The sequence below is a fragment of the Xiphophorus maculatus genome, chromosome 7, assembly GCF_002775205.1.
Source record: "Xiphophorus maculatus strain JP 163 A chromosome 7, X_maculatus-5.0-male, whole genome shotgun sequence".
Classification (NCBI taxonomy): Eukaryota; Metazoa; Chordata; class Actinopteri; order Cyprinodontiformes; family Poeciliidae; genus Xiphophorus; species Xiphophorus maculatus.
The window spans coordinates 23,441,872-23,461,616 of NC_036449.1; the positions used below are offsets into that span (position 1 = coordinate 23,441,872).

Below are 19,745 nucleotides of genomic sequence, written 5' to 3' on the forward strand. Positions count from 1 at the left end.
AATTTAGTAAAACGGCAGGACATTTTCTGCAGACTTAAGTGCTCAATGTTCACTCTTAGAACAATGCAAGTCAAACACAGCAAGCATAGGAAACTCGTTTATTTCAATTGGATTTAATCTGTAGAGGAAGAGAACTTTTACAGGAATTTGTCATCCTTGATCTTGTAAATTACTGCTATCACTCAAGAGTTCAAAAGGGTTTGCTGCTTCGCTGTTTACTTTGAACATGATTAAATTGCAGCAGAAAAACATGCATTAGTTGTCCTCTGAAGTAAAACAGAAACATTTTGTAAAGTAATGACTTTCTTAAAAATTGGCTGTCTTAAGGGTTAGGGTTTGAAGAGCTGAAACAAGCTTGTTTTTACAATTAATGTTTTTCAGTTGTCCAAATCTTGAAGACATCAGTCTGGTCATATGTGTAACTAAGAAAACATTAGCAGCTGTCAGTAAAAACACTGGCAATTGTGTAATCATATGTGGGTTTCTTAAGCTTATTTATGAAATCTAAACTTTAAATTACTTTAACAGATATTGTTATGGACCCAACAGCTCCATAGCTTCTGTATTTGCAGCCTTGAAAGTTGTAGACCACTTGCCTCTTATATCTTGTTTATTCTTTAAAACTTCCCAGGAGCAGTCCAAATGTTAAAAGGCTCTGTGCTTCGCTTTGGTTTCTTGGACTGCAATGGAGCCCTAATTCAGAGCCCATATGAGGTTTGGCGGGACCTGAATGCCCCAGAGGATCCTGACAGAACACGGAGGCGCAAGCTGGTCCACTTTTCCCCGTCCTCTTCCCAGGATGCCTTTGGAGAGGGACATTTGGCCGTAGTTTGCTCTGAGAGGCAGGCCAAAGTCTTCTTGATGCCCTCACAGTCTTGCCTCTTTGTCCACAACATCACAGAGTCGTCCTTTGTGCTTCGAGCTGATGTGGTATCTCTGTGCAACAGTGTGTGCCTGGCCTGCTTCTGTGCTAACGGGCATGTCATGACACTCAGGTAAGATTGATCTGCAGTGCTCAAAGTTCTGCATGTGGCTCACAGTTATCACTTCTGTTTTTTAAATAGATGATACAATTCTTTTGTAATGTACACATAAACCAAAATGCAAGACAAAGGATTGTTTTGAAAGTTATTTACCAGTAACACTCTGAAAAGAACAGCACGCATTCCCAGCAATCTTGAATCTGTACTTTTTAGAATCATGTTTTGCTGCAATTTGCAACTTTAAAGTGGATATATCATGCTTCTAAATACTTCCTTTTCACATTTAAATCATTTACTCGTGATCTACTTTAAGTTGTCTGAATTTCTCATTATACTAGCTCCTCAAGCCTCTTTTGTATCTCTGTTCTGATTTGTGCTTGTGAGCAACTCACTTAGGTGTGGTTTCTTTAAATGCAGCTTAAGCATTTATTTACAATTATCTAGCTGCACAGAATTTTACTATCCATCTTTACATGTTCAAGCCAGAATTGCTACCAAAATTTCAATTAACAAGTCTTTTAGACAAGGCCTCAACATATTTAACAAGTTAGCCAACACTAGCGCAAAAAAAATTAAAGCAGCCAGAGCAATGCCAAATTGTTTATGTAATATGTCAATTCAAACATCTTGTGCAGTTATGTCCTTGAGGAGCAAAAAGAAATCACAAAGCGTTAACATCAGTAGAAGGCATGATGCTACTGCTATCAATATAATGACCACAACATTATATCAACACCCAATAAATTTATGTCTAAAGTATAGGTTTTTGTCATTTTAATGTTATTTGCTGGATACTGCTTTGCTGTGTCCATCATTTCCATAGACAGAATGAACTGACCTTCAATCAGACAAAATCTTTCAGCAAATCCTTCTTGACAGTAGCAGAGGCTACCAAAGTATTTTTCCTTGAAGTGCTTTGTGCAAACAAAAATGACTTTCCCCATGATGTGGGTATATTTCTAAGAACCTTCGAAAATGTTCTGATGCTATGGAACATTGTGATGAATTGTGTGAGTTGATACACCCAACATCTGAACACTTCAATCCACTTGTAGCTTCGGGCTCCTTGAACTTAGATTTCAAAATTGCTGCAAGAAATAACCTCCTGGCAGTGTCGCAAAATTGGTTAGCCAGAAGTTCATGGCCTTCTTTTGGCAGTTCTGAAGCAAATACTGTTTTTTATTGCTCGGAGAAAAATGCAATAGAGAATAGAGAAACTGAACAGATAGAAAAAATATGACAATATAAAGTTACTGTATCTACACAGCATCAGAGAAAAATTAAACTTTTCTGCATTCCTATGGACTCCAAGTACACAACAAAATGCATTCAAGAACTAAAAAATTGGATGTTGCATGATATGTCTTCTTTACGTCTTATGGGAATTGTCTTTTAATAATCTCCTCACATCAAAATAGGGAGATTTTTGTCAAGTCCAGATAAGAACTGCTAAAATTAACTGCATAGATATCAGATTGAGATTCCAACATTTACAAATATAGTTTACTGATTCCACTCAATATTTTTCATTTAAAGCACCTGATCCGATGTATTTCAGACATGAATATTAAAATTCAAGTGCTTCATCTGGATATGCATTGGCTTTCTAGTCTTCTCTCATGCGCTTTGTAGATATAATGTTCTCATAGTTGAGAAAATCTGCTTCAAGAAATTACTCTTCACTACTCAACTGGAAGCTAATTGGTTTTATTTGAATATCTGATTTCCTTTTCACTGCTGGGCATAAAGTTAGCTCTGACTTCCCATTTGGTGTTTTAAAAGGTAACTCATATGATCCAAGTGTTCCGCAGGTATCTAATGTGTCTTTCATTCACTCCTGTCATTTATCTCGCAGTTTGCCCAGCTTAAGACCGCTGATGGATGTCAATTACCTGCCTCTGACAGACATGCGCATAGCAAGAACCTTTTGTTTCACCAATGAGGGGCAGGCACTGTATCTCAGCTCCCCGACAGAAATCCAGAGAATTACATACAGCCAGGAAATGTGTGACAACCTGCAGGTGAGCTTCTGTGCATAGGTATATATCTTTTGGTTGGGAAAAGCACCAGTGTTGTGAAGGAGCTGTACCCATTATTCATGCCCTTGTTAAAGCCTGGGGTGGACGGCGGGATTAGACGTCAGATGTCACTTTGGTTATACATGGTGCAAACTTCAAAGGATTGAAAATTTATATGGTTTTACTGTGTAAATGTGTTCATTTAAATATGAGCATCATCAAAGATATTTATTGTTCAGAGCTGACATTCCACACTTGCAACAAATGGATGTGGATTAAGTCATGTGATGTTTCTATAGTGCCATCTAGAGGCAAAGGTGGTCATAGTGCCATTACTGATGTTTTGGCAGTGTACCTCTAAAAAATGGCTGAAATGTGAGTCTTAAATTTTTTATTTTGCTCTCTTTTTGTTCATTGCAGGAAATGCTTGGGGAACTGTTTACTCCAATAGAAACACCAGAAGCTCAAAACAGAGGATTTTTAAAGGGCTTCTTTGGAGGAAACGCCCATACTTTCGACAGAGAGGAGCTTTGTGCGTCTTTTTATTATTTAATTATAACTTATCATACAATCCCAGTATGCATTGCATCTAGGAACCTAACTTATTCATTAAGGAAACATAAAACAATTAACCCTTTCAAGATAAATTCAATAGTTAAAATATACATTAAGAGCACCACAAAGATAGCAGTTTATAAAAATGTAATTTTACCTGATGTGGTTCCCAGTTGGTGAGGCGGCAGCTGGGAAGGCTTCTCGGAGTCTGGCACAGCACATCCCCGGTCAGGGAGGCGTAGAAGGCATGAAGGTGGCAGCGAGTGGAGCAGTGGGGGAGCTGGCACGGGCTCGTATTGCTCTGGATGAGAGAGGCCAGAGGCTTGGGGAGCTGGAGGAGCGGACCGCTCTGATGATGACCAGTGCAGAAACTTTCTCCAAACATGCTCATGAGGTGAGGATAAAAGACAATATTTAGGTTTAAGGGTCCACAGTGAAGGCAGGCATACTGTCAGTAACATTTCATATGTCTGCACAATGTTATGGTTTTACTGGTTGCTTTTTTGCCACATTTTTCTCACCTCTCTTTATTTATCATTTATCACAATGTTATCACTCATGCCCATGATCTTTGGTATCTCAAACACAAAGAACATTTTTTATTTTACATCAGGGAGAGAGAAGTCCATCCAGTTTGAAAGAGTAGTATTTGAAAGGTAATATTCTACCGAATATTCCTTTCAAGCACCTTGTTCCAATTGTGATATTATGCACATTAGTACTACAATTATAACTGCAAATTTCTGCAGGATTATTCATTTTCATTTCAGTAACAGTTATTCCAACCTAAAAGGTGTTGCTGCAAGATTTTAATTCAGTGTTTTAACAACATACCACCTAAAACATGTACTGCTTCATCATTTTTGTCTAAAGACTTGATTCAAAGCACAGAACTACAAACTTGAATAAACTAATGAATTGAACCTGCAGATAATGTATTATTGCAGAGCAATTTCCTAAATGCTACGATAATGCTAGCATATTTATTCTGATTTGATACTTTTTTAGACGAAGAAAATGTACATTTACATCCCGCTCTAATTGTACAATCAGTTAGTTGAGGCTTTGGAGACATTTCATTTGACTTTTACCACAGGTTGAGGAAACTGCTGCATACTGAAGGGTGTGAGTAATTTAGCATGGGGAAAGGGCCCATTTATGTGGTTTTATGTCAGAGATTTCATAAGCCACAAGATCTATTAGTTGATTTTTTTTTTTTTCATAAAAGTCGCATTACATTGATAAGGAGCTACAGCAGCCAATACAATTTCTCATTTACAGTCTCTCTTGTAAAGGTTGAAAAACACTTGGATTGTTAGGGGGAACCCAAGAAAAGCATATCTTTTAGAAGTGATTTTTTAATGGGTTGCAGGAAATACGGTTTGCAAGCCAACATTGGTGTGACTGACTTGGACTTGCATTGCTATTGTACCTGACAGCTGTTGTTTTCAAATTATTGGCAAAATGCTTTTATAATGACAAAAACAAGCTCCCCCGTTTTGAGAAAAAGTAACCAAATTCATTGGAGGCTCAGCTACTGTTAATTTGAACTCTTTGATTTATTAACCAACAGCATATGACTCTGTCTTTTTACAGCTGATGCTGAAGTGTAAGGACAAGAAGTGGTACCAGTTCTAACATCGGGACGGCGAGATGAGGCTGCCATTGGCCTATCAAGAACTTCATGCTGCGACTGGACTTTCACATCTGAAATGAAAGCAATCAGAAGAGACAGAAGAGTGACTTTGTCTTTACAGCTTTTAGAGCTAGCTGTGTGTACTTCAGTGTCACTTTGCTGAAGGACGGGAGCAGGTTTATTTCTCGTCTAGACAGGAGGTAATACAGACAGTTGGGGACAGTTTGACGGTCTAAAGAAGGAACTTGAAATATCCAACAATTTGGTGTGAGTGTGTGTATGCGTGTTGGCGTGAGTGTGAGCTTGTATGGTTGGGTTTTCTGGATCTTACTGTGTAGATACTCAAAAGTTATGAAACCAACAAGAAATGCATGAAACAGCAATGGATGAGTATTAAAAATATCCAACTGCCATATTAAAAAGCAGCATGCTAATTTAAGAGGAGATTTAAAATGATTTAAAAAATAACTTTTATTTATGATGTAAGCCAACAACAGAAACTATGAAAAACTTTATATTTTTGAGATACTGGCAAAAAAAAAAAGAACAACTATATCTAAAAAGGGAATCATATAACTGCATTGCTATTAAGCCAAAACTTGTGTTACTTTTCCTTTTTTAATTTTCATTTCTGGTTAATTTTATTAGTATTTTTATTAGTCTAAGCAAATATTACTTAATACAATATAAATGCACATAAATAACTATCTACACAGACTTGGAATAATGTAATATTCAACTTTACTTCTAACTTCATTTACTCTGGGCTGCACAATGCAAATTTAAATAAGTAGTAATAACACTTAACTCTGCAAGGTCTGATCACCCTAGTGTGTTTTCACTGTTTGAGCTGCTGCTACTCTCAAATACATTGGATGACAAAGAAGGACAACTCCATACTCAAAAGTTGTGTAAAAACAGCAACTGAAGTGACATAGATGAGGACTGTATTCTGAATCGTGTGTTTATATCTGTTGTACAAACCTATATACAGTTTGTGTGCCATAAAAAGCAAGTAGGAGGAATCTTTTCACTGGAAGCTTAAGCAAGACGAGGTCATTAATGGGAGCGATAGATCTTAAAGAATTACACATGAAGTTTGTCATAGAGGGCATATCAAAATTCATTTCCTTTTTTCTTTAAACAGTATGAATAAGGGCAGTGGAGGTTTTTGAAATGGGTGAATTTGCAAGACTGCATCCTGTTGAAGGGTGGCACTAGCACTTGGGAGGAAGAACTATTCTCTAATCCATCTATTGCATACCAACTAGTTTCATTATTGCTTATCTGCATGTTTATTCAATTGGGACTCAGGATCAACAGAGAAAATATGTCCCTGTATTGTGGGTGGTGAAAGACTCTTAGGTTGGTACCTGTATCACAACTTTTAATTTGATCCAAAATGAAGAATTTTCTTTTCTTTAAATTAGTACTGAATGTATTTTGTAATTTTTTTTTTGTTAAAATACGAATAATTTCAACCTTGAAGGTTTATTAATCTACAGAAGAGGTAGATTTAAGACACATTAAAACCTTTATTCTGTTTATGAAAACACAAAAATTTAATTCTTTTTTCTTTTCTTTTTTTACATTTTGGCACTGAAACATAAGAAACTGGGGCCAGAAGGAAAGGGACTCGCGTAGCAAACAAAGGCGTTTTTTTTATGTAGGTCTTTAACAGCCTCTGTTGGACGTCAACGTTTAGCAAGCCTTTGGGTTGTGTATGTGAGTGTGTTCAAGAAAGATTTCAAATATGACTTTTTTCTGTCAAAGCAATCAAAAAGTTTGCCCTCCCATCTTTTCAGTGTTAAACCCAAATAGGCATTTACTCGCAACCCGGACGGCGTGCATTGTGATTTTCAGTTTTTCCGATAAAAGTGAGTTGAGATCACATCAGTTTCATCTCTGCCGTCTATGAGTAGTGTATCTGTAAACAGTTCAGGGGAAATAACAGTATTTTTTTTTTTAGTGACGTTAAAATGTTGAGTCAGTGAAGAAAATATGTATATGTGTAAAACATTTGCAGAAATTTCAACTGGAGGCAAAAATGGTTGTTTTTTTCTTTTCAATATTGTTCTTACTGACTATGATATCCTTGTGTCGCAGTCAAATATTTGATGGTTACGGCCTCTTCACTGATGGCTTATGTATTTTTAAAAGCAACTAATGTTTTATGATACATGGTCGTGTATCAAATTGTGATTGTGTTGTACGTCAGTGGGTAGCCACACGACACAGACTAACAGCGTCAAACAAGAAGGATATTTTGTACTTGTGTACTCGTCTGTATTTTGAACTGACCTGAAAAAAAAAATCTGATCACTCACGTGTTCTTTATCCTTTGGAGCATCACCACATCGAGGGTAAAATAAATTGCCTCTGTCAAGTAGAGGCCAGTTTCACATCCTAAATGAGACATACAATTAAATGCATTTAAAATCTGTAAAACAAAGATTCACAAGTAAATCAGTAATTTCCACCAGCTTTGTCAGGCTGCTAACACATTCCTTAGACTCAAATGGCCTTCACACAAACATAAGCTAACCTAAATATTCTGACCTTTCACAGTGGAACTACATGAGTAAAAAGAAAAAAACACCATGATTTTGATTCAATAATACATCATCCTCTTATCTCTGTACCGTCAGTGACATTTGTGTTCTGTGCAGTTCTTTCAGTGGCAGAGAATACGCATAAAAAGAAAACAAAACCAAAATTCAGAAGGAAAAACAAAAACTAAAAAAAATCTGACTTCTGTTGACAGGGTGTTTTGTTATTAAGCTTTTTTTTTTGTTTTTGGTTTGTATGTTTTCAGTTTTTATATTAACTGTACAGTTTAACTTTGGGTGAAAGGTAAAACATACAAAAAATGAGAGGCTCTTGGGATATTTTCTGTATTTGTTCTACCTGTTACTGCTGGTACTATACTATCTGGCTATTCTGGCTCTGTCTAAATCACTGGAACTATGTAGTTCTTCACAATGTAGTATGCTGAAATGGCATTTATTTGGTTTTCTCAATAATGGCAACAACGTTTGTCTTATTTCAATGGATTCCACTTTTTGTTCTTAATATATTCTAGTGTAATAGAAATAACTTGATTAAAAAAAAGGTCTGAAAATATGTTGATGCAAAAGCAAAACTGAAATAAACATTGATTGATGTACACACTGGAAATCTGTTCCTTTGGCCTCTAATGCTGTCATGCTCCTTATTCAGAGTACAGGAAATGCAATTTTAGGAGTTAAACGTTAAGGAAAGCATTTACATTTACATTTTAGAACTTTTTTATTTGAAAATCTATATTTTCAACAACATATATACATTTTTCTCCACAATAGAAAAAGGTGTTATTGTATGTTATAAAATCCTAATGAGGTTAACCATTCAACACGACAAACAGCTGAACAGTTAAGAATGCTTTTGCCTAGTACCATCTCAGCTTCCATTGCTCACAGCTGGAAGTTCTATCTGACTGCTGATTCAAGTGGAACAAATTTATATTATGTTCCATTTGTACTAAAAAAAAATTCTATTTAAACAGCTTGAAGTTCAAAACATAATTTGTATCTCCTCATTAAGTCAGAGACAATTCTAAAAGTTAGTGGCTCACCTTTGACTCCAATATGGCTGCTGCAAATACCAAAGAAAATTACGGTTACAGTAAACAGCTTAATTGCTCTTTTGTGCCTCACTAAATCCATCATGTTGATAGCAGAGTATGACTGTCATTAGTGAAAATGTTATGTTTGAATGCACTACATGGGGGAAAAAAACATTTTCATCTTGTTTTGCCAATTGTAGTTATTCTGGTCACTGAGCAGAACAACTAGCAAATCCCCAATGTTTTCACATGTTAAATTGAGTGTTAATACTAAATCTGAATCTTTGAGCCAAATATAGTGCAGCAATACAGCAGATATTTTGCTAATACAGCTCAAAGAGCCAGGTGAACATAATTTGTCTGTTTTGATGCTAAAATCAAAACTTAGGTTCAATTTACTGAAGAAAGTCAGCACATACTCAATGTATGTGCTGACATTGAGTCAGCACATACATATATATAACATATCATATGTTATATATATAAAAATGATATATACTGATGAATCTATGGTTACCTTCCACCAAGATTGTCCTGGATTTGAATTCTGCTCTTGTTTCTTTTGGCATGGATCTTTTGTGGTTTCCAGGTACTTGGCTCCCTTACACAGTCCAGAGCATGACTGTTTGGTTACTTTGTCTCTGTAAATTGTAAGGTGTTAATCTGCATGGTTATTTGCCCTATGTTGCACAATGATGAACTTGCGACCTGTCCACGGTCCTATTTCAAAACATTGCTTTTTTCCCCCCATTCCATTCTACAGATAAACTCCTCTTCCGCCGCCGCAGCTGTGTCATGTGCCGGGCAATATAAAAAGAGCAGACCTAGCTAACTATATTTTACAGAATGACTTCCGTGTTTCTCTCCAATCATGTTCTTGTTTAGTATTTTGTTGCTCCCGAAGCCAATTGTTGCTACAGTTCCGTGAAGCCTCAACCAATAGGAGCTCTGCCCTGCCAAGTCTGAGCCCGCCTCCATATTTATTTAGCAGATTCCCGAAGTTTAGCTGAACTGCAAGAAAAATATTTGTAAAACAAAAATAATGTGAGGTTTATTTTAAACAGACATTAAATATTAGCAATGCGGCTGCTTCCTGGAGCATTTGCAGATGGAAACGGAACATATTAAGACACGACCCTCGTGTTTCTCATCTTTTGGTGGGCATCAGCAGAAGACGGCAGTGAGAGAAAAGGCTCGACCGAAAGAAAAGAAGACCTGGCGTTATGTCTGTTCGACTGTTGCTGCTGCTGGTTTTTAGTCTGGAGGTGTTCAGGTGTGAGCTATCCGAAGAAAAGGTTGGCTCGGTCATCAGTGCTGCTAAAACGTTGGTGTGGGGACCAGGGCTGGAGGCGGACATCGTCCTCCCTGCTCGATTCTTTTACATTCAGGCGGTGGACAACTCAGGGAAAAAGTGAGTAAATTTGGCCTGGTCTGCGTATGTTGCTCCACCTCCCTCAATCCCAAGTAATGGATGTTTTTTTTTTTAAATGTGTCACATTGAAAGTTTTCCCTTTTTTTAATAGTTTGCCGTCAGCCGTCCTCCAAAAAATAATAAATAAATAAAAATCGATTTTTGGAAGTTGTTTCTAAACAAGAGTGCAGACAAGTACAACTTTAGTTATATAGCGATGGTTTATAATAGCTTTAAGGCCCTTTACAGAAAGCAGTTTCGGTTTAGATTCAATCAGATAGAATTCCAAATCAATTCGAATCATTCTAATTTAAGCCCAGTTGTTGTTAAAGGAAGGGTCGGGCCCCAAGCTGTGGATCAGAGGAGTCAGGAAATCTTTTGCATTTAAAGAGAATTGTAAACATCTTGCTACAAAAACTGGTATAATATCTGAGAAATATATCTTTAAAATATCTTTAAAAAAACAAAACGAAGAAAAAATCAAGAGTAGCATATAATCATCAAACACATTTTAATATTAGTTAAAGATATCCTGGGCAAAAGCAAAAGCTGTTTTCAAATATTGACTTCACTTCTGGCTGAAAAAAACATTTACTCTCTCTGCACTGACAATAGTTATCAAAACTGGAAAAAGCTGCTACTATATTTAGTGTTACCTGTTTACAGTTTCTATTTTCCCTGTTTGCTTAAGTAAAAAGTTTAAACTTAAAACTAGGGAGAACACATGGAGCTGACTTTCAAGCAGTTTCGTCACACATACTTTATCCTCTAAGAAAAAAAAAACCCTCTAGGTTTCACATTTAGGGTGTGTTCTCTGTTTAGCTGTATCATTTTCACTCATTTTGCACGGAGAGCAACAATAGATATCAGATTTAATTTTAAGCAGGCAGTTTAATCTTAAACTATTACCAATCGTGAGTAATCTCTCCGTGTCCTGATACTTTTAGTTTAACAACGTCGCCTGGAGAGAAGACTTTTGAGGTAAAGATGGTCTCCCCAACAGAGCAGTTCACCAGGATCTGGATTCAAGTTCTTGATCGTCGGGATGGGTCGTTCTTGGTTCGCTACAGGACGTACGCCACCTATACTGATCTGCACATCCATGTTCTGCTGAAGGCCAAGCATGTTGCCAAGTCACCCTATATTCTCCAAGGTAGAAAACTGTTCAAGTTGCCATAACATTGAAACATCAAAAGATTACATTTTTGAAGTGTAACAGCAACATTGTTGCTATGAAACGGGGTGAAAAAGCATGAATATGTCTCTCCTTCCCAGGCAGAGTCTACCACGAAGGCTGTGACTGTCCCCAGCCAAGTGGTTCTGTATGGGAGAAATGCATGCGCTGTCCTGAGTCCTTCGCCCAGATAAGCAGGGATCTCTCCCTTTATTCAAGTGTTGATCCAGATCAGAATGCACAGGAGATCCCAAAGCGCTTTGGGCAGCGCCAAAGCCTCTGTCATTACACAATTAAAGAAAACAAGGTACTTGACAAATTTAATTATAAAAGTTATACAAGTTATAACTCACAAGTTCTATAAAAGAACAGCACAAAAAATCCTAAATGCATCCCCTTGCCGTTTACACGACTTATGCTTTTTTTCCAGATTTTGTAAAATTGCAATCACAAACATCTGTGTACCTGTTTGAGATTTTATATAATTAATCAACACAAGTTGACGCATCATTCTAAAGTGTCACTCCCAAAATGGCATCTTTTCAGAAATCGAATGGTTTTTTGTTTTTATAAATGAACCCAGATTAACTTAAAAATCTATTTGAAATACAAAAGAGGTTAGTGTGACTTATTTTTGCCAAACGTCTTCAGGGTTTTCCCCAGAAAACTTGCAAAGCCTGGTGGTTGAAGCGCTCTGGCAGTCTTTCATCCAGTGGCCCAGCGTGTTTTTGAGTTAAAAAATGTTTAAAGTTAACAGGAAACTTGAAAATATCACTTGATAATTATGTTATTGGAGATTGGAAGATTGATGCCTGTACACAACTATAAAGTCTTAAAAATGCAAACATTAAGAAAAACAACTTATAAATAACTTAAGCAATGCTTAGCCTGGTGGGAACACAAGTAAAGCCTGGTGGCCCGCCAGGCTTATCATGTACTAGGGGAAACCCTGCATCTTCATTTTGTCCTTCCTTTTCCCTCCAGGTGTATGTGAAAACATTTGGAGAACATGTCGGTTTTAGAATCTTCATGGATGCCATCTTACTCTCACTCACAAGAAAGGTGAGCTTTAAAGTGAATAACCTAATACCCTTCATCTTAACAGTTCAGCACAGAGAATATTGACCCTATCGAATGTGATGCTTCTCTTCTGCAAACCTTTCATCATGAATATATATATATATATATATATATATATGAGAACATCAGACAGGAGCTGAATCATTGATATTCTACAAGGGTGTGTTTGTAGGTTCGACTCCCTGATGTTGAGTTCTTTGTAAATCTGGGTGACTGGCCCCTGGAGAAGAGGAAAACCACTGATAAGCTCCATCCTATCTTTTCTTGGTGTGGCTCAAACAACACCAGCGATATCGTCATGCCCACTTACGACCTGACGGAGTCAGTTCTAGAGAGCATGGGAAGGTAGGGCCTTTGAATCAATATGCTTACGTGTTGCTTAGCACCGGAGTTAATAGTATAATTCAGTCTCATTCAGCAAAAGCTTACAGGATCATTATTATTATTATTATACACAATCAGCTATTTATGCAGGTGAACTTGGAGTGCACTCCAGGAGCTTTTTGAAAATGAAGCCTCTGCTGGTTTCGCTCAAGGGAATTTCTCTAATAAACTAAAATCAAAGGAAGTAATTTGTCTTGTTCTTCCTGTCCTTGCAAAAGTTTAAAAATAGACCAGCAGAAAACTGCTCCATTAGAACAGGCACCCTGTCCTTCAGTGCCTTTCACGAGGATTCACAACCCAGAAACTTTTTTTATTTGCATTTAAAATTACTAACTTAAATGTATTTAATGTGACAGACCAATATAAAATTTTTACAAATAAGTCCTGTACATGCATATGGGTGTTTTTTTATTATTGTTTTTGTTCATTTTAATTAAATAATTTGTTAGCAAAAATTATTCCTCATGGACAACAGGGCCAGAAATGAAATACTGCATCTTTGATGTGATAGTCTATGCACAGCAGGTCTGAATGCCCCGCTAACTGACCCAACAACAAACAAATCCCACTGTTTATTCTGAGGAGGCTTTTAAAAAGTAGATTTATTTAGCAAATAAAACATTATTTAAATGAAAAAGCAGAATTTGCTTTTTTGAAAGATTATATTTTATTCATTTTGTGTCTAAAGGGGTCTTCATTTGCTTATAAAACGTTTGTATATGAATTGTCTGTAATGTCTCTGCTGATTTATCACAATGACTTGGACTCTATTTTATGCAAAAAGCACAGCCTACAAATTTTACTTTGCTTTTTTAAGATACTGAGTTTGGCAAAACAGAAGTATATTTTGTCACACAGTTAGATTATTTCCCTCTGGAACAGCAGGAAGTTTGATTTCAACTCTTTATTTTCCTGAACCGGACAGAGTGAGCCTGGACATGATGTCGGTCCAGGCCAACACGGGGCCACCGTGGCCGGAGAAGAACGCCACGGCCTTCTGGAGGGGCCGGGACAGCCGCCAGGAGCGCCTACAGCTGGTCAAGCTTTCTAGAGCTCATCCCGACTTTATAGATGCTGCTTTCACCAACTTCTTCTTCTTCAAACATGATGAGAGTCTCTACGGCCCGCTGGTCAAACATGTCTCTTTCTTTGATTTTTTCAAGGTGAGAGTGGTGAGGGTGCATGAAGACACGTCATCTCCGTGCAATATGTCCTGAAACCAATTAATTATATCTTTAAAGTTACTATACGCGAAAACTAATTGCCAAGTTAAGTACAATTTTAGATACAGAAGCACTCAGTAAAAGCATGGAAAAAGAACACAAGGAGTATGGAAACATAAATTCCTCTTAGTCCAAAGTTCTTGAGTTTTTCTTTCCAGTGTTCCTTCTTTATGTCCTTCAGGTTTTGTGTCTTTTCCTCCTACTTTGTGAGCTCGTTCATTTTCCTTGTCTTTGCCTCCTTTTGTCATTCATTGTGCCCTTTTGTCATATTTTCCATTCTTTCATTTTCACTCTTGTCCTTTCTTCCTTCCTGTATATTTTAGTGCCTGGTATTTGTAGATCCCATAAGTAAAAACTAGCCTAATAAAAATGTCTGCCCTCGTCAGGAAGTTTTTGAATTTCTATTTACAAACAGGCAGAAGTGGACAGAGAAGTATGAAATACCTACATGAAAACTATTTAGAAACTAATTTCTCTTAAGGAAAGTAATTATCTCATTTGATTTATGTCTCTTTTCTTGTTCACCTGCAGTATAAGTATCAAATAAACATTGATGGGACAGTAGCCGCCTACCGTCTGCCGTATCTGCTGGCAGGAGACAGTGTGGTCTTAAAGCAGGATTCCAGTTACTACGAGCATTTCTACAATGAGCTGCGGCCGTGGGAGCATTACATCCCGATAAAAGCAAACCTGGGTGACCTGCTGGAAAAGATCAAGTGGTCCCGAGACCATGATGACGAGGTGATCATGTGTTGGATAATTATGGTCACTAAAATTGAACTGGTGTCGTTATGAACAACCATTTCACACACAGATTTTTTGCTCTCATCAAGAGCTTATATGAAGATATATGAAGACAGGTCATATGAAGACATGTGCATATGCATTGTTACTTTTTGAGCAGCACCAGAATCCACTGTTAAAATCCCAACTGGAAGAACAGAGTAATGGAAAAATGCAAGCCTTCCTGCTGTGCTCATTGTATCTGTTAAATAATGGTCACATTATTTCTGCATTATCAGATCTCTTTAGCTTGCTGAGTAATGCTGTAGGCAGTCCATTTAAGAATACATTATTCATGAGTATGAATTTATTGACTCGCTGAGATTATTTTATGCCTCTATGAGTTAACTATATATAAATCTATCAACAGGAGCTCATCAATTATACAGTGCTTAGTGAAGTATTCATACCTCTTGAAATGTAATCATGATATAACCACAAACTGCAATGTATTTAGTAGGATTTTGTGTACAAAACATAATCTGTCACTCTTGGGGGTGTTGGATACAAATGCAGAGTACACTTACTGTAATCAGAATTTAGTTTGTAAAAAAGTTGTAAGTAGTCCACATTCCTGTAATTTAACAAATAAGTTGAAATGCAATGTTTTTCTTTGATTTCAGGCTTGCTATTTTCTTTTAGGTTTTATATTTTTGAAAAGCATTAAATTCAGCATGTTAGGTATTGATTTTTCGAGGTGTAATTCCTCCTTGTGGTTCTGTTTTTAAAACTCATTTTTTTTGCAGGCAAGGAAAATTGCCCTTGCAGGTCAGCAGTTTGCCCGCAGTCATTTAATGGGGGATAGTATATTCTGTTACTACTACAAGCTTTTCAAGGTATCATTGCTGTATTTTTCCTTTACCTCTGCTGTAATACCAACCTGAGTAAATCATGTTGGTTGTTGTGTTGAGTAAACAATATTGGTAAAATAATTTTTGCTGTGCTTCATATAGGAGTATTCCAGACTGCAGATCACAGAGCCTAAGGTTCGGGAGGGCATGGAGTTTGTAGAGCAACCTAAAGATGACTTGTTTCCATGTTCCTGCGACCGGACAATGGTAAGGGATCTCAGTACGTTTCCTTTATACCAGGGCAGTTTAGAACAAGTGTTAAACAGCTAAAAAATATTTATCAACAAGGTATTTGTTTAAATCTGTTCTTAAACATGTGAATGCTTTATTGAAGAACTGTCTTTTTTTCCCTCCATTAAATGGATGCTCTGTTGGCCAAAGTGATTTATTATTATTAACTCACTTGAAAGTTTAAGAAACTAGATTTTCAGTTAAATTTAGCTTTTTTGTAATAGCATAGACCAATAAGAACATACTTTCATTTTAAAGTCTCTGTCTCCCTCTGCTGTACATGAGTTGACATCGCACTATATTTTTCTTTTACCAATTCTGTTTATCTGTTTTTCCCTTTTTCAGGCAAAAGATGAACTTTGATCTTACACCATGGGAAGAGTAATGCATTATATCTGAAATTGCCAAGTAATTTTTTTCAAGTTATGATTTATTTGTTTATCATGAGATGAATGTCACTTTTTTATATAATTAAAATTCTTTTTTTTTTACATTTGTGTGTGATTTATTTCCTTGTCTTTACTCAGCATTTACACATTAGCATTACATTCACATAAAATCACGGCAAAAGTCATATTGGCCCTGTGTTCATGTTTTGCATGTTACACACAACACAATTGTTCCCCCCACCCCCCCTTTTTTTTCAATTGTTTTATGTGATGAACCAACACAGATAATCGCATAGTTTTGAAATTAAAGGAAAATTCTACATTTTCTAAGTGTTTACGAAACATGGCAGCGGTCCAAACCTGAATTCAATATGTGGCACTGTTCCAAGATTGATGTTCAGATAGGCAAAAACTGAAAAATTGTAAATACCACTCCTGAACACTAGATGGCACTCATTTTCAGCCATTTTAAAGAGTTTACAAAGGAGGACCGCCTGCAATGGACAAGTTTAATGAGGTATTCGTTAAAATAGCATATGAAATTCTTCATTAAAAATAAGCGCCGTTTTCAAGCGGTTTAGGCTGAAAAGAAGATTTAACACATAGAGGTTGTAAATGAGGATACAGAAACTGTACGTCATGAAAAAGTGTAATGAACTGTGCAGTTGAATGACTTGCTTTTAAACTTATCTTTCAGGAACTTGTAAAAGTGCCGTTCGGGACAAAGAGTCTGGACGCAGTCTTGTGCGTTCCAGCGTCACTGAATGATGTTCAGACAGCCGTCATACTAACACACGGTGCGGGAGGAGACATGAACTTCAAACATTTAGTTTCTCTTGCACACGCTCTGGCATCAGACGGTTTTCTCTGCCTTCGTTTCACCTGCAAAGGCTTGAACTTGGCATATAGAGTTAAAGCTTATAATGCTGTCTGGGTAAGTCTTTTTTGTTTCTGTTAAAAAAAAAAAAAGCTGATGCAAAATTAAAGGAAAAATCTGACTTGTGAGCTATTTTGACACTTGAACACTATTTTAGTGTTCAAAAAACAAGGCTTTATGCAAAAATCCTTGTAATGAAGTTACATAAGGCAAACTGCAGAATCAATTCAAGGGAATTAAGTTTAAAAAAGTAGAATGGGACTTTTGTTTCAAGTAGTGAATACATAGAAACCAATCAGATGGCCAAACAAAAATGTACCAAATAAAGTTTTGAAGATGCACATTGTTTTCACTGTTTGCTTCTTTTGCTGTGTAGAAATATGTAAACTATTGTGAATTTGACATACAATAGCAGCTGATCGGATCTTTCTTGTGCCATCATCGACAGAAATATATAAGAGGCAAAATGTACATTTTCTATCAGTGTGCATTTTAAGAAATGTGCATGTTGTGAAATCCAGCTGTGTTATTTTAATTGCAAAGTCCTCATTTAAATAAAATAAACACATATGTGTCATTTCAGGACTACTTGAAAACCTTGGAGAGGTTTACATTGAAAAACATATTTTTTGGAGGTAAATAGAAAATGCCACCTGCCCATGTTGATTTCCACTTATAATAGCTACTTTGTGTTTTAGACAAACTACTGCACTAACTGCGATTCCTTTCATGATAAAATCAGGCAGGTCAATGGGATGCCGTGCAGCTGCTGCTCTCGCCAGGCAGCTGAGCGATGAGTCTGAGGACGCAGTGCAGGGTGTCATTTGCCTTTCTTTCCCCCTGCATCCACCAGGAAAGACACACACCCATCATCAGCGGAGTGAAGATTTAAAAATGCTGCCTGGGAGTGTTTGTGTTCTGTTTGTGTCTGGCACTGAGGACACAATGTGCAACGGGGTGAGGGTGAAAGTGTTCTGGATTGGATGAGGAAATGGATTTACTTTTGTGCAATTTTTAATTTTTTTTCCCTACATTTGCATTTGTTCTCCTTTTTTAACGTCCTGCCACAACATTTCAATCTGTTTCAGTCCGGACTTTTACTGTTCTATTGCAACATCTTCATTCTCCGTACTGTTTTAGATTTGGTTGTTCATTTTTCAATATGCAGGTTGACATATAGTCAAAAATGCAATAAAATATTTTGAGACGTTCTATGTCTCAAAATAAGGGAAAACTGAACAAAATTATAGAAAAAAAATGACTTGCTGCTGTGTTTGGAACCTCAAATTGTCTCAACATGTCCCTGAAACTTTCCTAAATTTATGGGCAGATACAGATTGTAGCTGATGTTTTTCCCAACTTGCCATTGTGTCAACACACATTTGTTGGTCATTTTGCTGATCATCACTTAATCAAGTGCATTTTAGTATTATCTGACTGCTACATCTACTTTTTTAATTCTACAGAAGCAATAAGACTGGGCTTAGTTTTTCCAAAGAGCTCATATTCTAAAGTAAAATATTTTATGACTGTAGTTTATCTATTCATACACATAAACCACCCCTCTTACATGCAGAGCAGCTTTTTTCATTTGACCATTTCTACTCTACTTTTTTCACAGACTTTTCAGTTTTTTTCTTCAACATCTATAATTCTGTTAAGTCTCCTTTTTACCCTGCCTCTCTTTGATCAGTTTTTGCCAAGCCGTGTACTTGAAGATTCAATGATATATCATGCCACAGTGGTGACTTTTCTTCTTTTTTCTTTGCTCAGGACCTTTTTAATGAAGTACTAAAAGATATGAGAGCCGAGGCTGAAGTTTTTTGGCTACCAGGAGGCAGCCACGGTCTGACTGTGAAAGGAAGGTCTGAGGATTCTGTAATGGATGATGTGAACTTAAAAGTCCTCCTGTGGATTAAGGAGAAAACAGTATCGGGGAATTAACATTTGGTGTTTGTCCACTGTGTTGTTAAATAAAAGATATTACATCGTAAATGTGCATAAATGACTTGATTCTGCATGCCGCGTTATGTAATCATAAATTAATATATATTTCTTTTTCAGTGTAGTTTTCAAAACAGATTTTTTCTCTGATATAGTATAATCGTGCACGAGGAGAAGGAAGTACATTTTAATGCAAGGTATGTAAGAACTTAAAGTTCAGCTTGTTAATATTCTGTTTGGCTTAGTTTACTGTTACAGTAAACTTTGCCTTCATGGGTTATAATTTCCACACAATTTCCTCTGTTTAAACAATTGAATTCAGCCAGTCCCTTCCATTTTCATTTTAAAGATGAAAAAGACTAGAAATCACACGTCCAGGTGAGTGCAGTATAGATGAAGTAAAATGAAGCAGTGGTAATGAAGCTGTAAGAAAACTTACTCAGAGATAGCGAGACTGATAAAAGCAGTAAGAGTGAAATAACACACAAGTGCAATATGTGATTAGATAGGCAAGATGATCTGTATCTTCTATTAAGTTATCTGTTAAGGTGCTCCAGAGGGTTGTTAGGGCAGCAGAGAGAACCATAGGCTGCCTCCTCCCC

General features: G+C 36.7%; 3 protein-coding genes across 15 annotated transcripts in view; all 3 read left to right on the forward strand.

Moving 5' to 3' along the window:
- The window catches only part of stxbp5l (syntaxin binding protein 5 like), a 144,851-nt gene extending 136,482 nt beyond the window's left edge, over positions 1–8,369 (forward strand). For all 12 annotated transcript variants that reach the window (XM_023337433.1, XM_023337435.1, XM_023337434.1 and 9 more), the window contains 5 exons: positions 632–995; positions 2,839–3,004; positions 3,422–3,533; positions 3,730–3,950; positions 5,153–8,369. In XM_023337433.1, the coding sequence (XP_023193201.1) occupies positions 632–995; positions 2,839–3,004; positions 3,422–3,533; positions 3,730–3,950; positions 5,153–5,194 (905 nt within the window). In that variant the 3' untranslated portion in view covers positions 5,195–8,369. The remainder of the gene's footprint in view (positions 1–631; positions 996–2,838; positions 3,005–3,421; positions 3,534–3,729; positions 3,951–5,152) is intronic.
- Positions 8,370–9,760: 1,391 nt separating this feature from the next.
- kdelc1 (KDEL motif containing 1) lies at positions 9,761–16,406 on the forward strand. The gene is made up of 10 exons (XM_005810048.3): positions 9,761–10,207; positions 11,155–11,360; positions 11,483–11,688; positions 12,366–12,443; positions 12,634–12,806; positions 13,771–14,008; positions 14,600–14,809; positions 15,598–15,687; positions 15,805–15,909; positions 16,279–16,406. The coding sequence occupies exons 1-10, from the start codon at positions 10,020–10,022 to the stop codon at positions 16,294–16,296; spliced, it is 1,512 nt and encodes a 503-aa protein (XP_005810105.1). The 5' UTR covers positions 9,761–10,019; the 3' UTR covers positions 16,297–16,406.
- A 197-nt stretch (positions 16,407–16,603) lies between these two features.
- tex30 (testis expressed 30) lies at positions 16,604–19,324 on the forward strand. Of its 2 annotated transcripts, none has more exons than XM_014472903.2 (5): positions 16,604–16,839; positions 17,020–17,256; positions 17,783–17,834; positions 17,942–18,156; positions 18,973–19,324. In XM_014472903.2, exons 1-5 carry the CDS (start codon positions 16,822–16,824, stop codon positions 19,141–19,143), a joined length of 693 nt encoding a protein of 230 aa, XP_014328389.1. In that variant the 5' UTR covers positions 16,604–16,821; the 3' UTR covers positions 19,144–19,324. The 2 variants fall into 2 exon arrangements, with proteins under 2 accessions (XP_014328389.1, XP_023192350.1); XM_023336582.1 differs by lacking the exon at positions 16,604–16,839 and adding an exon at positions 16,852–16,930.
- Positions 19,325–19,745: the final 421 nt, after the last annotated feature.

Bases quoted from the DNA above. Each gene is read 5' to 3' on its own strand.
- kdelc1 (XM_005810048.3), top strand. From the start codon at position 10,020: ATGTCTGTTCGACTGTTGCTGCTGCTGGTTTTTAGTCTGGAGGTGTTC. The intron at 10,208-11,154 runs GTGAGTAAATTT...TGATACTTTTAG, and splicing joins GTGGACAACTCAGGGAAAAA to TTTAACAACGTCGCCTGGAG. The intron at 11,689-12,365 runs GTACTTGACAAA...TTTTCCCTCCAG, and splicing joins ACACAATTAAAGAAAACAAG to GTGTATGTGAAAACATTTGG.
- tex30 (XM_014472903.2), top strand. The intron at 17,257-17,782 runs GTAAGTCTTTTT...GTGTCATTTCAG, and splicing joins AAGCTTATAATGCTGTCTGG to GACTACTTGAAAACCTTGGA. The intron at 18,157-18,972 runs GTGAGGGTGAAA...TTCTTTGCTCAG, and splicing joins AGGACACAATGTGCAACGGG to GACCTTTTTAATGAAGTACT.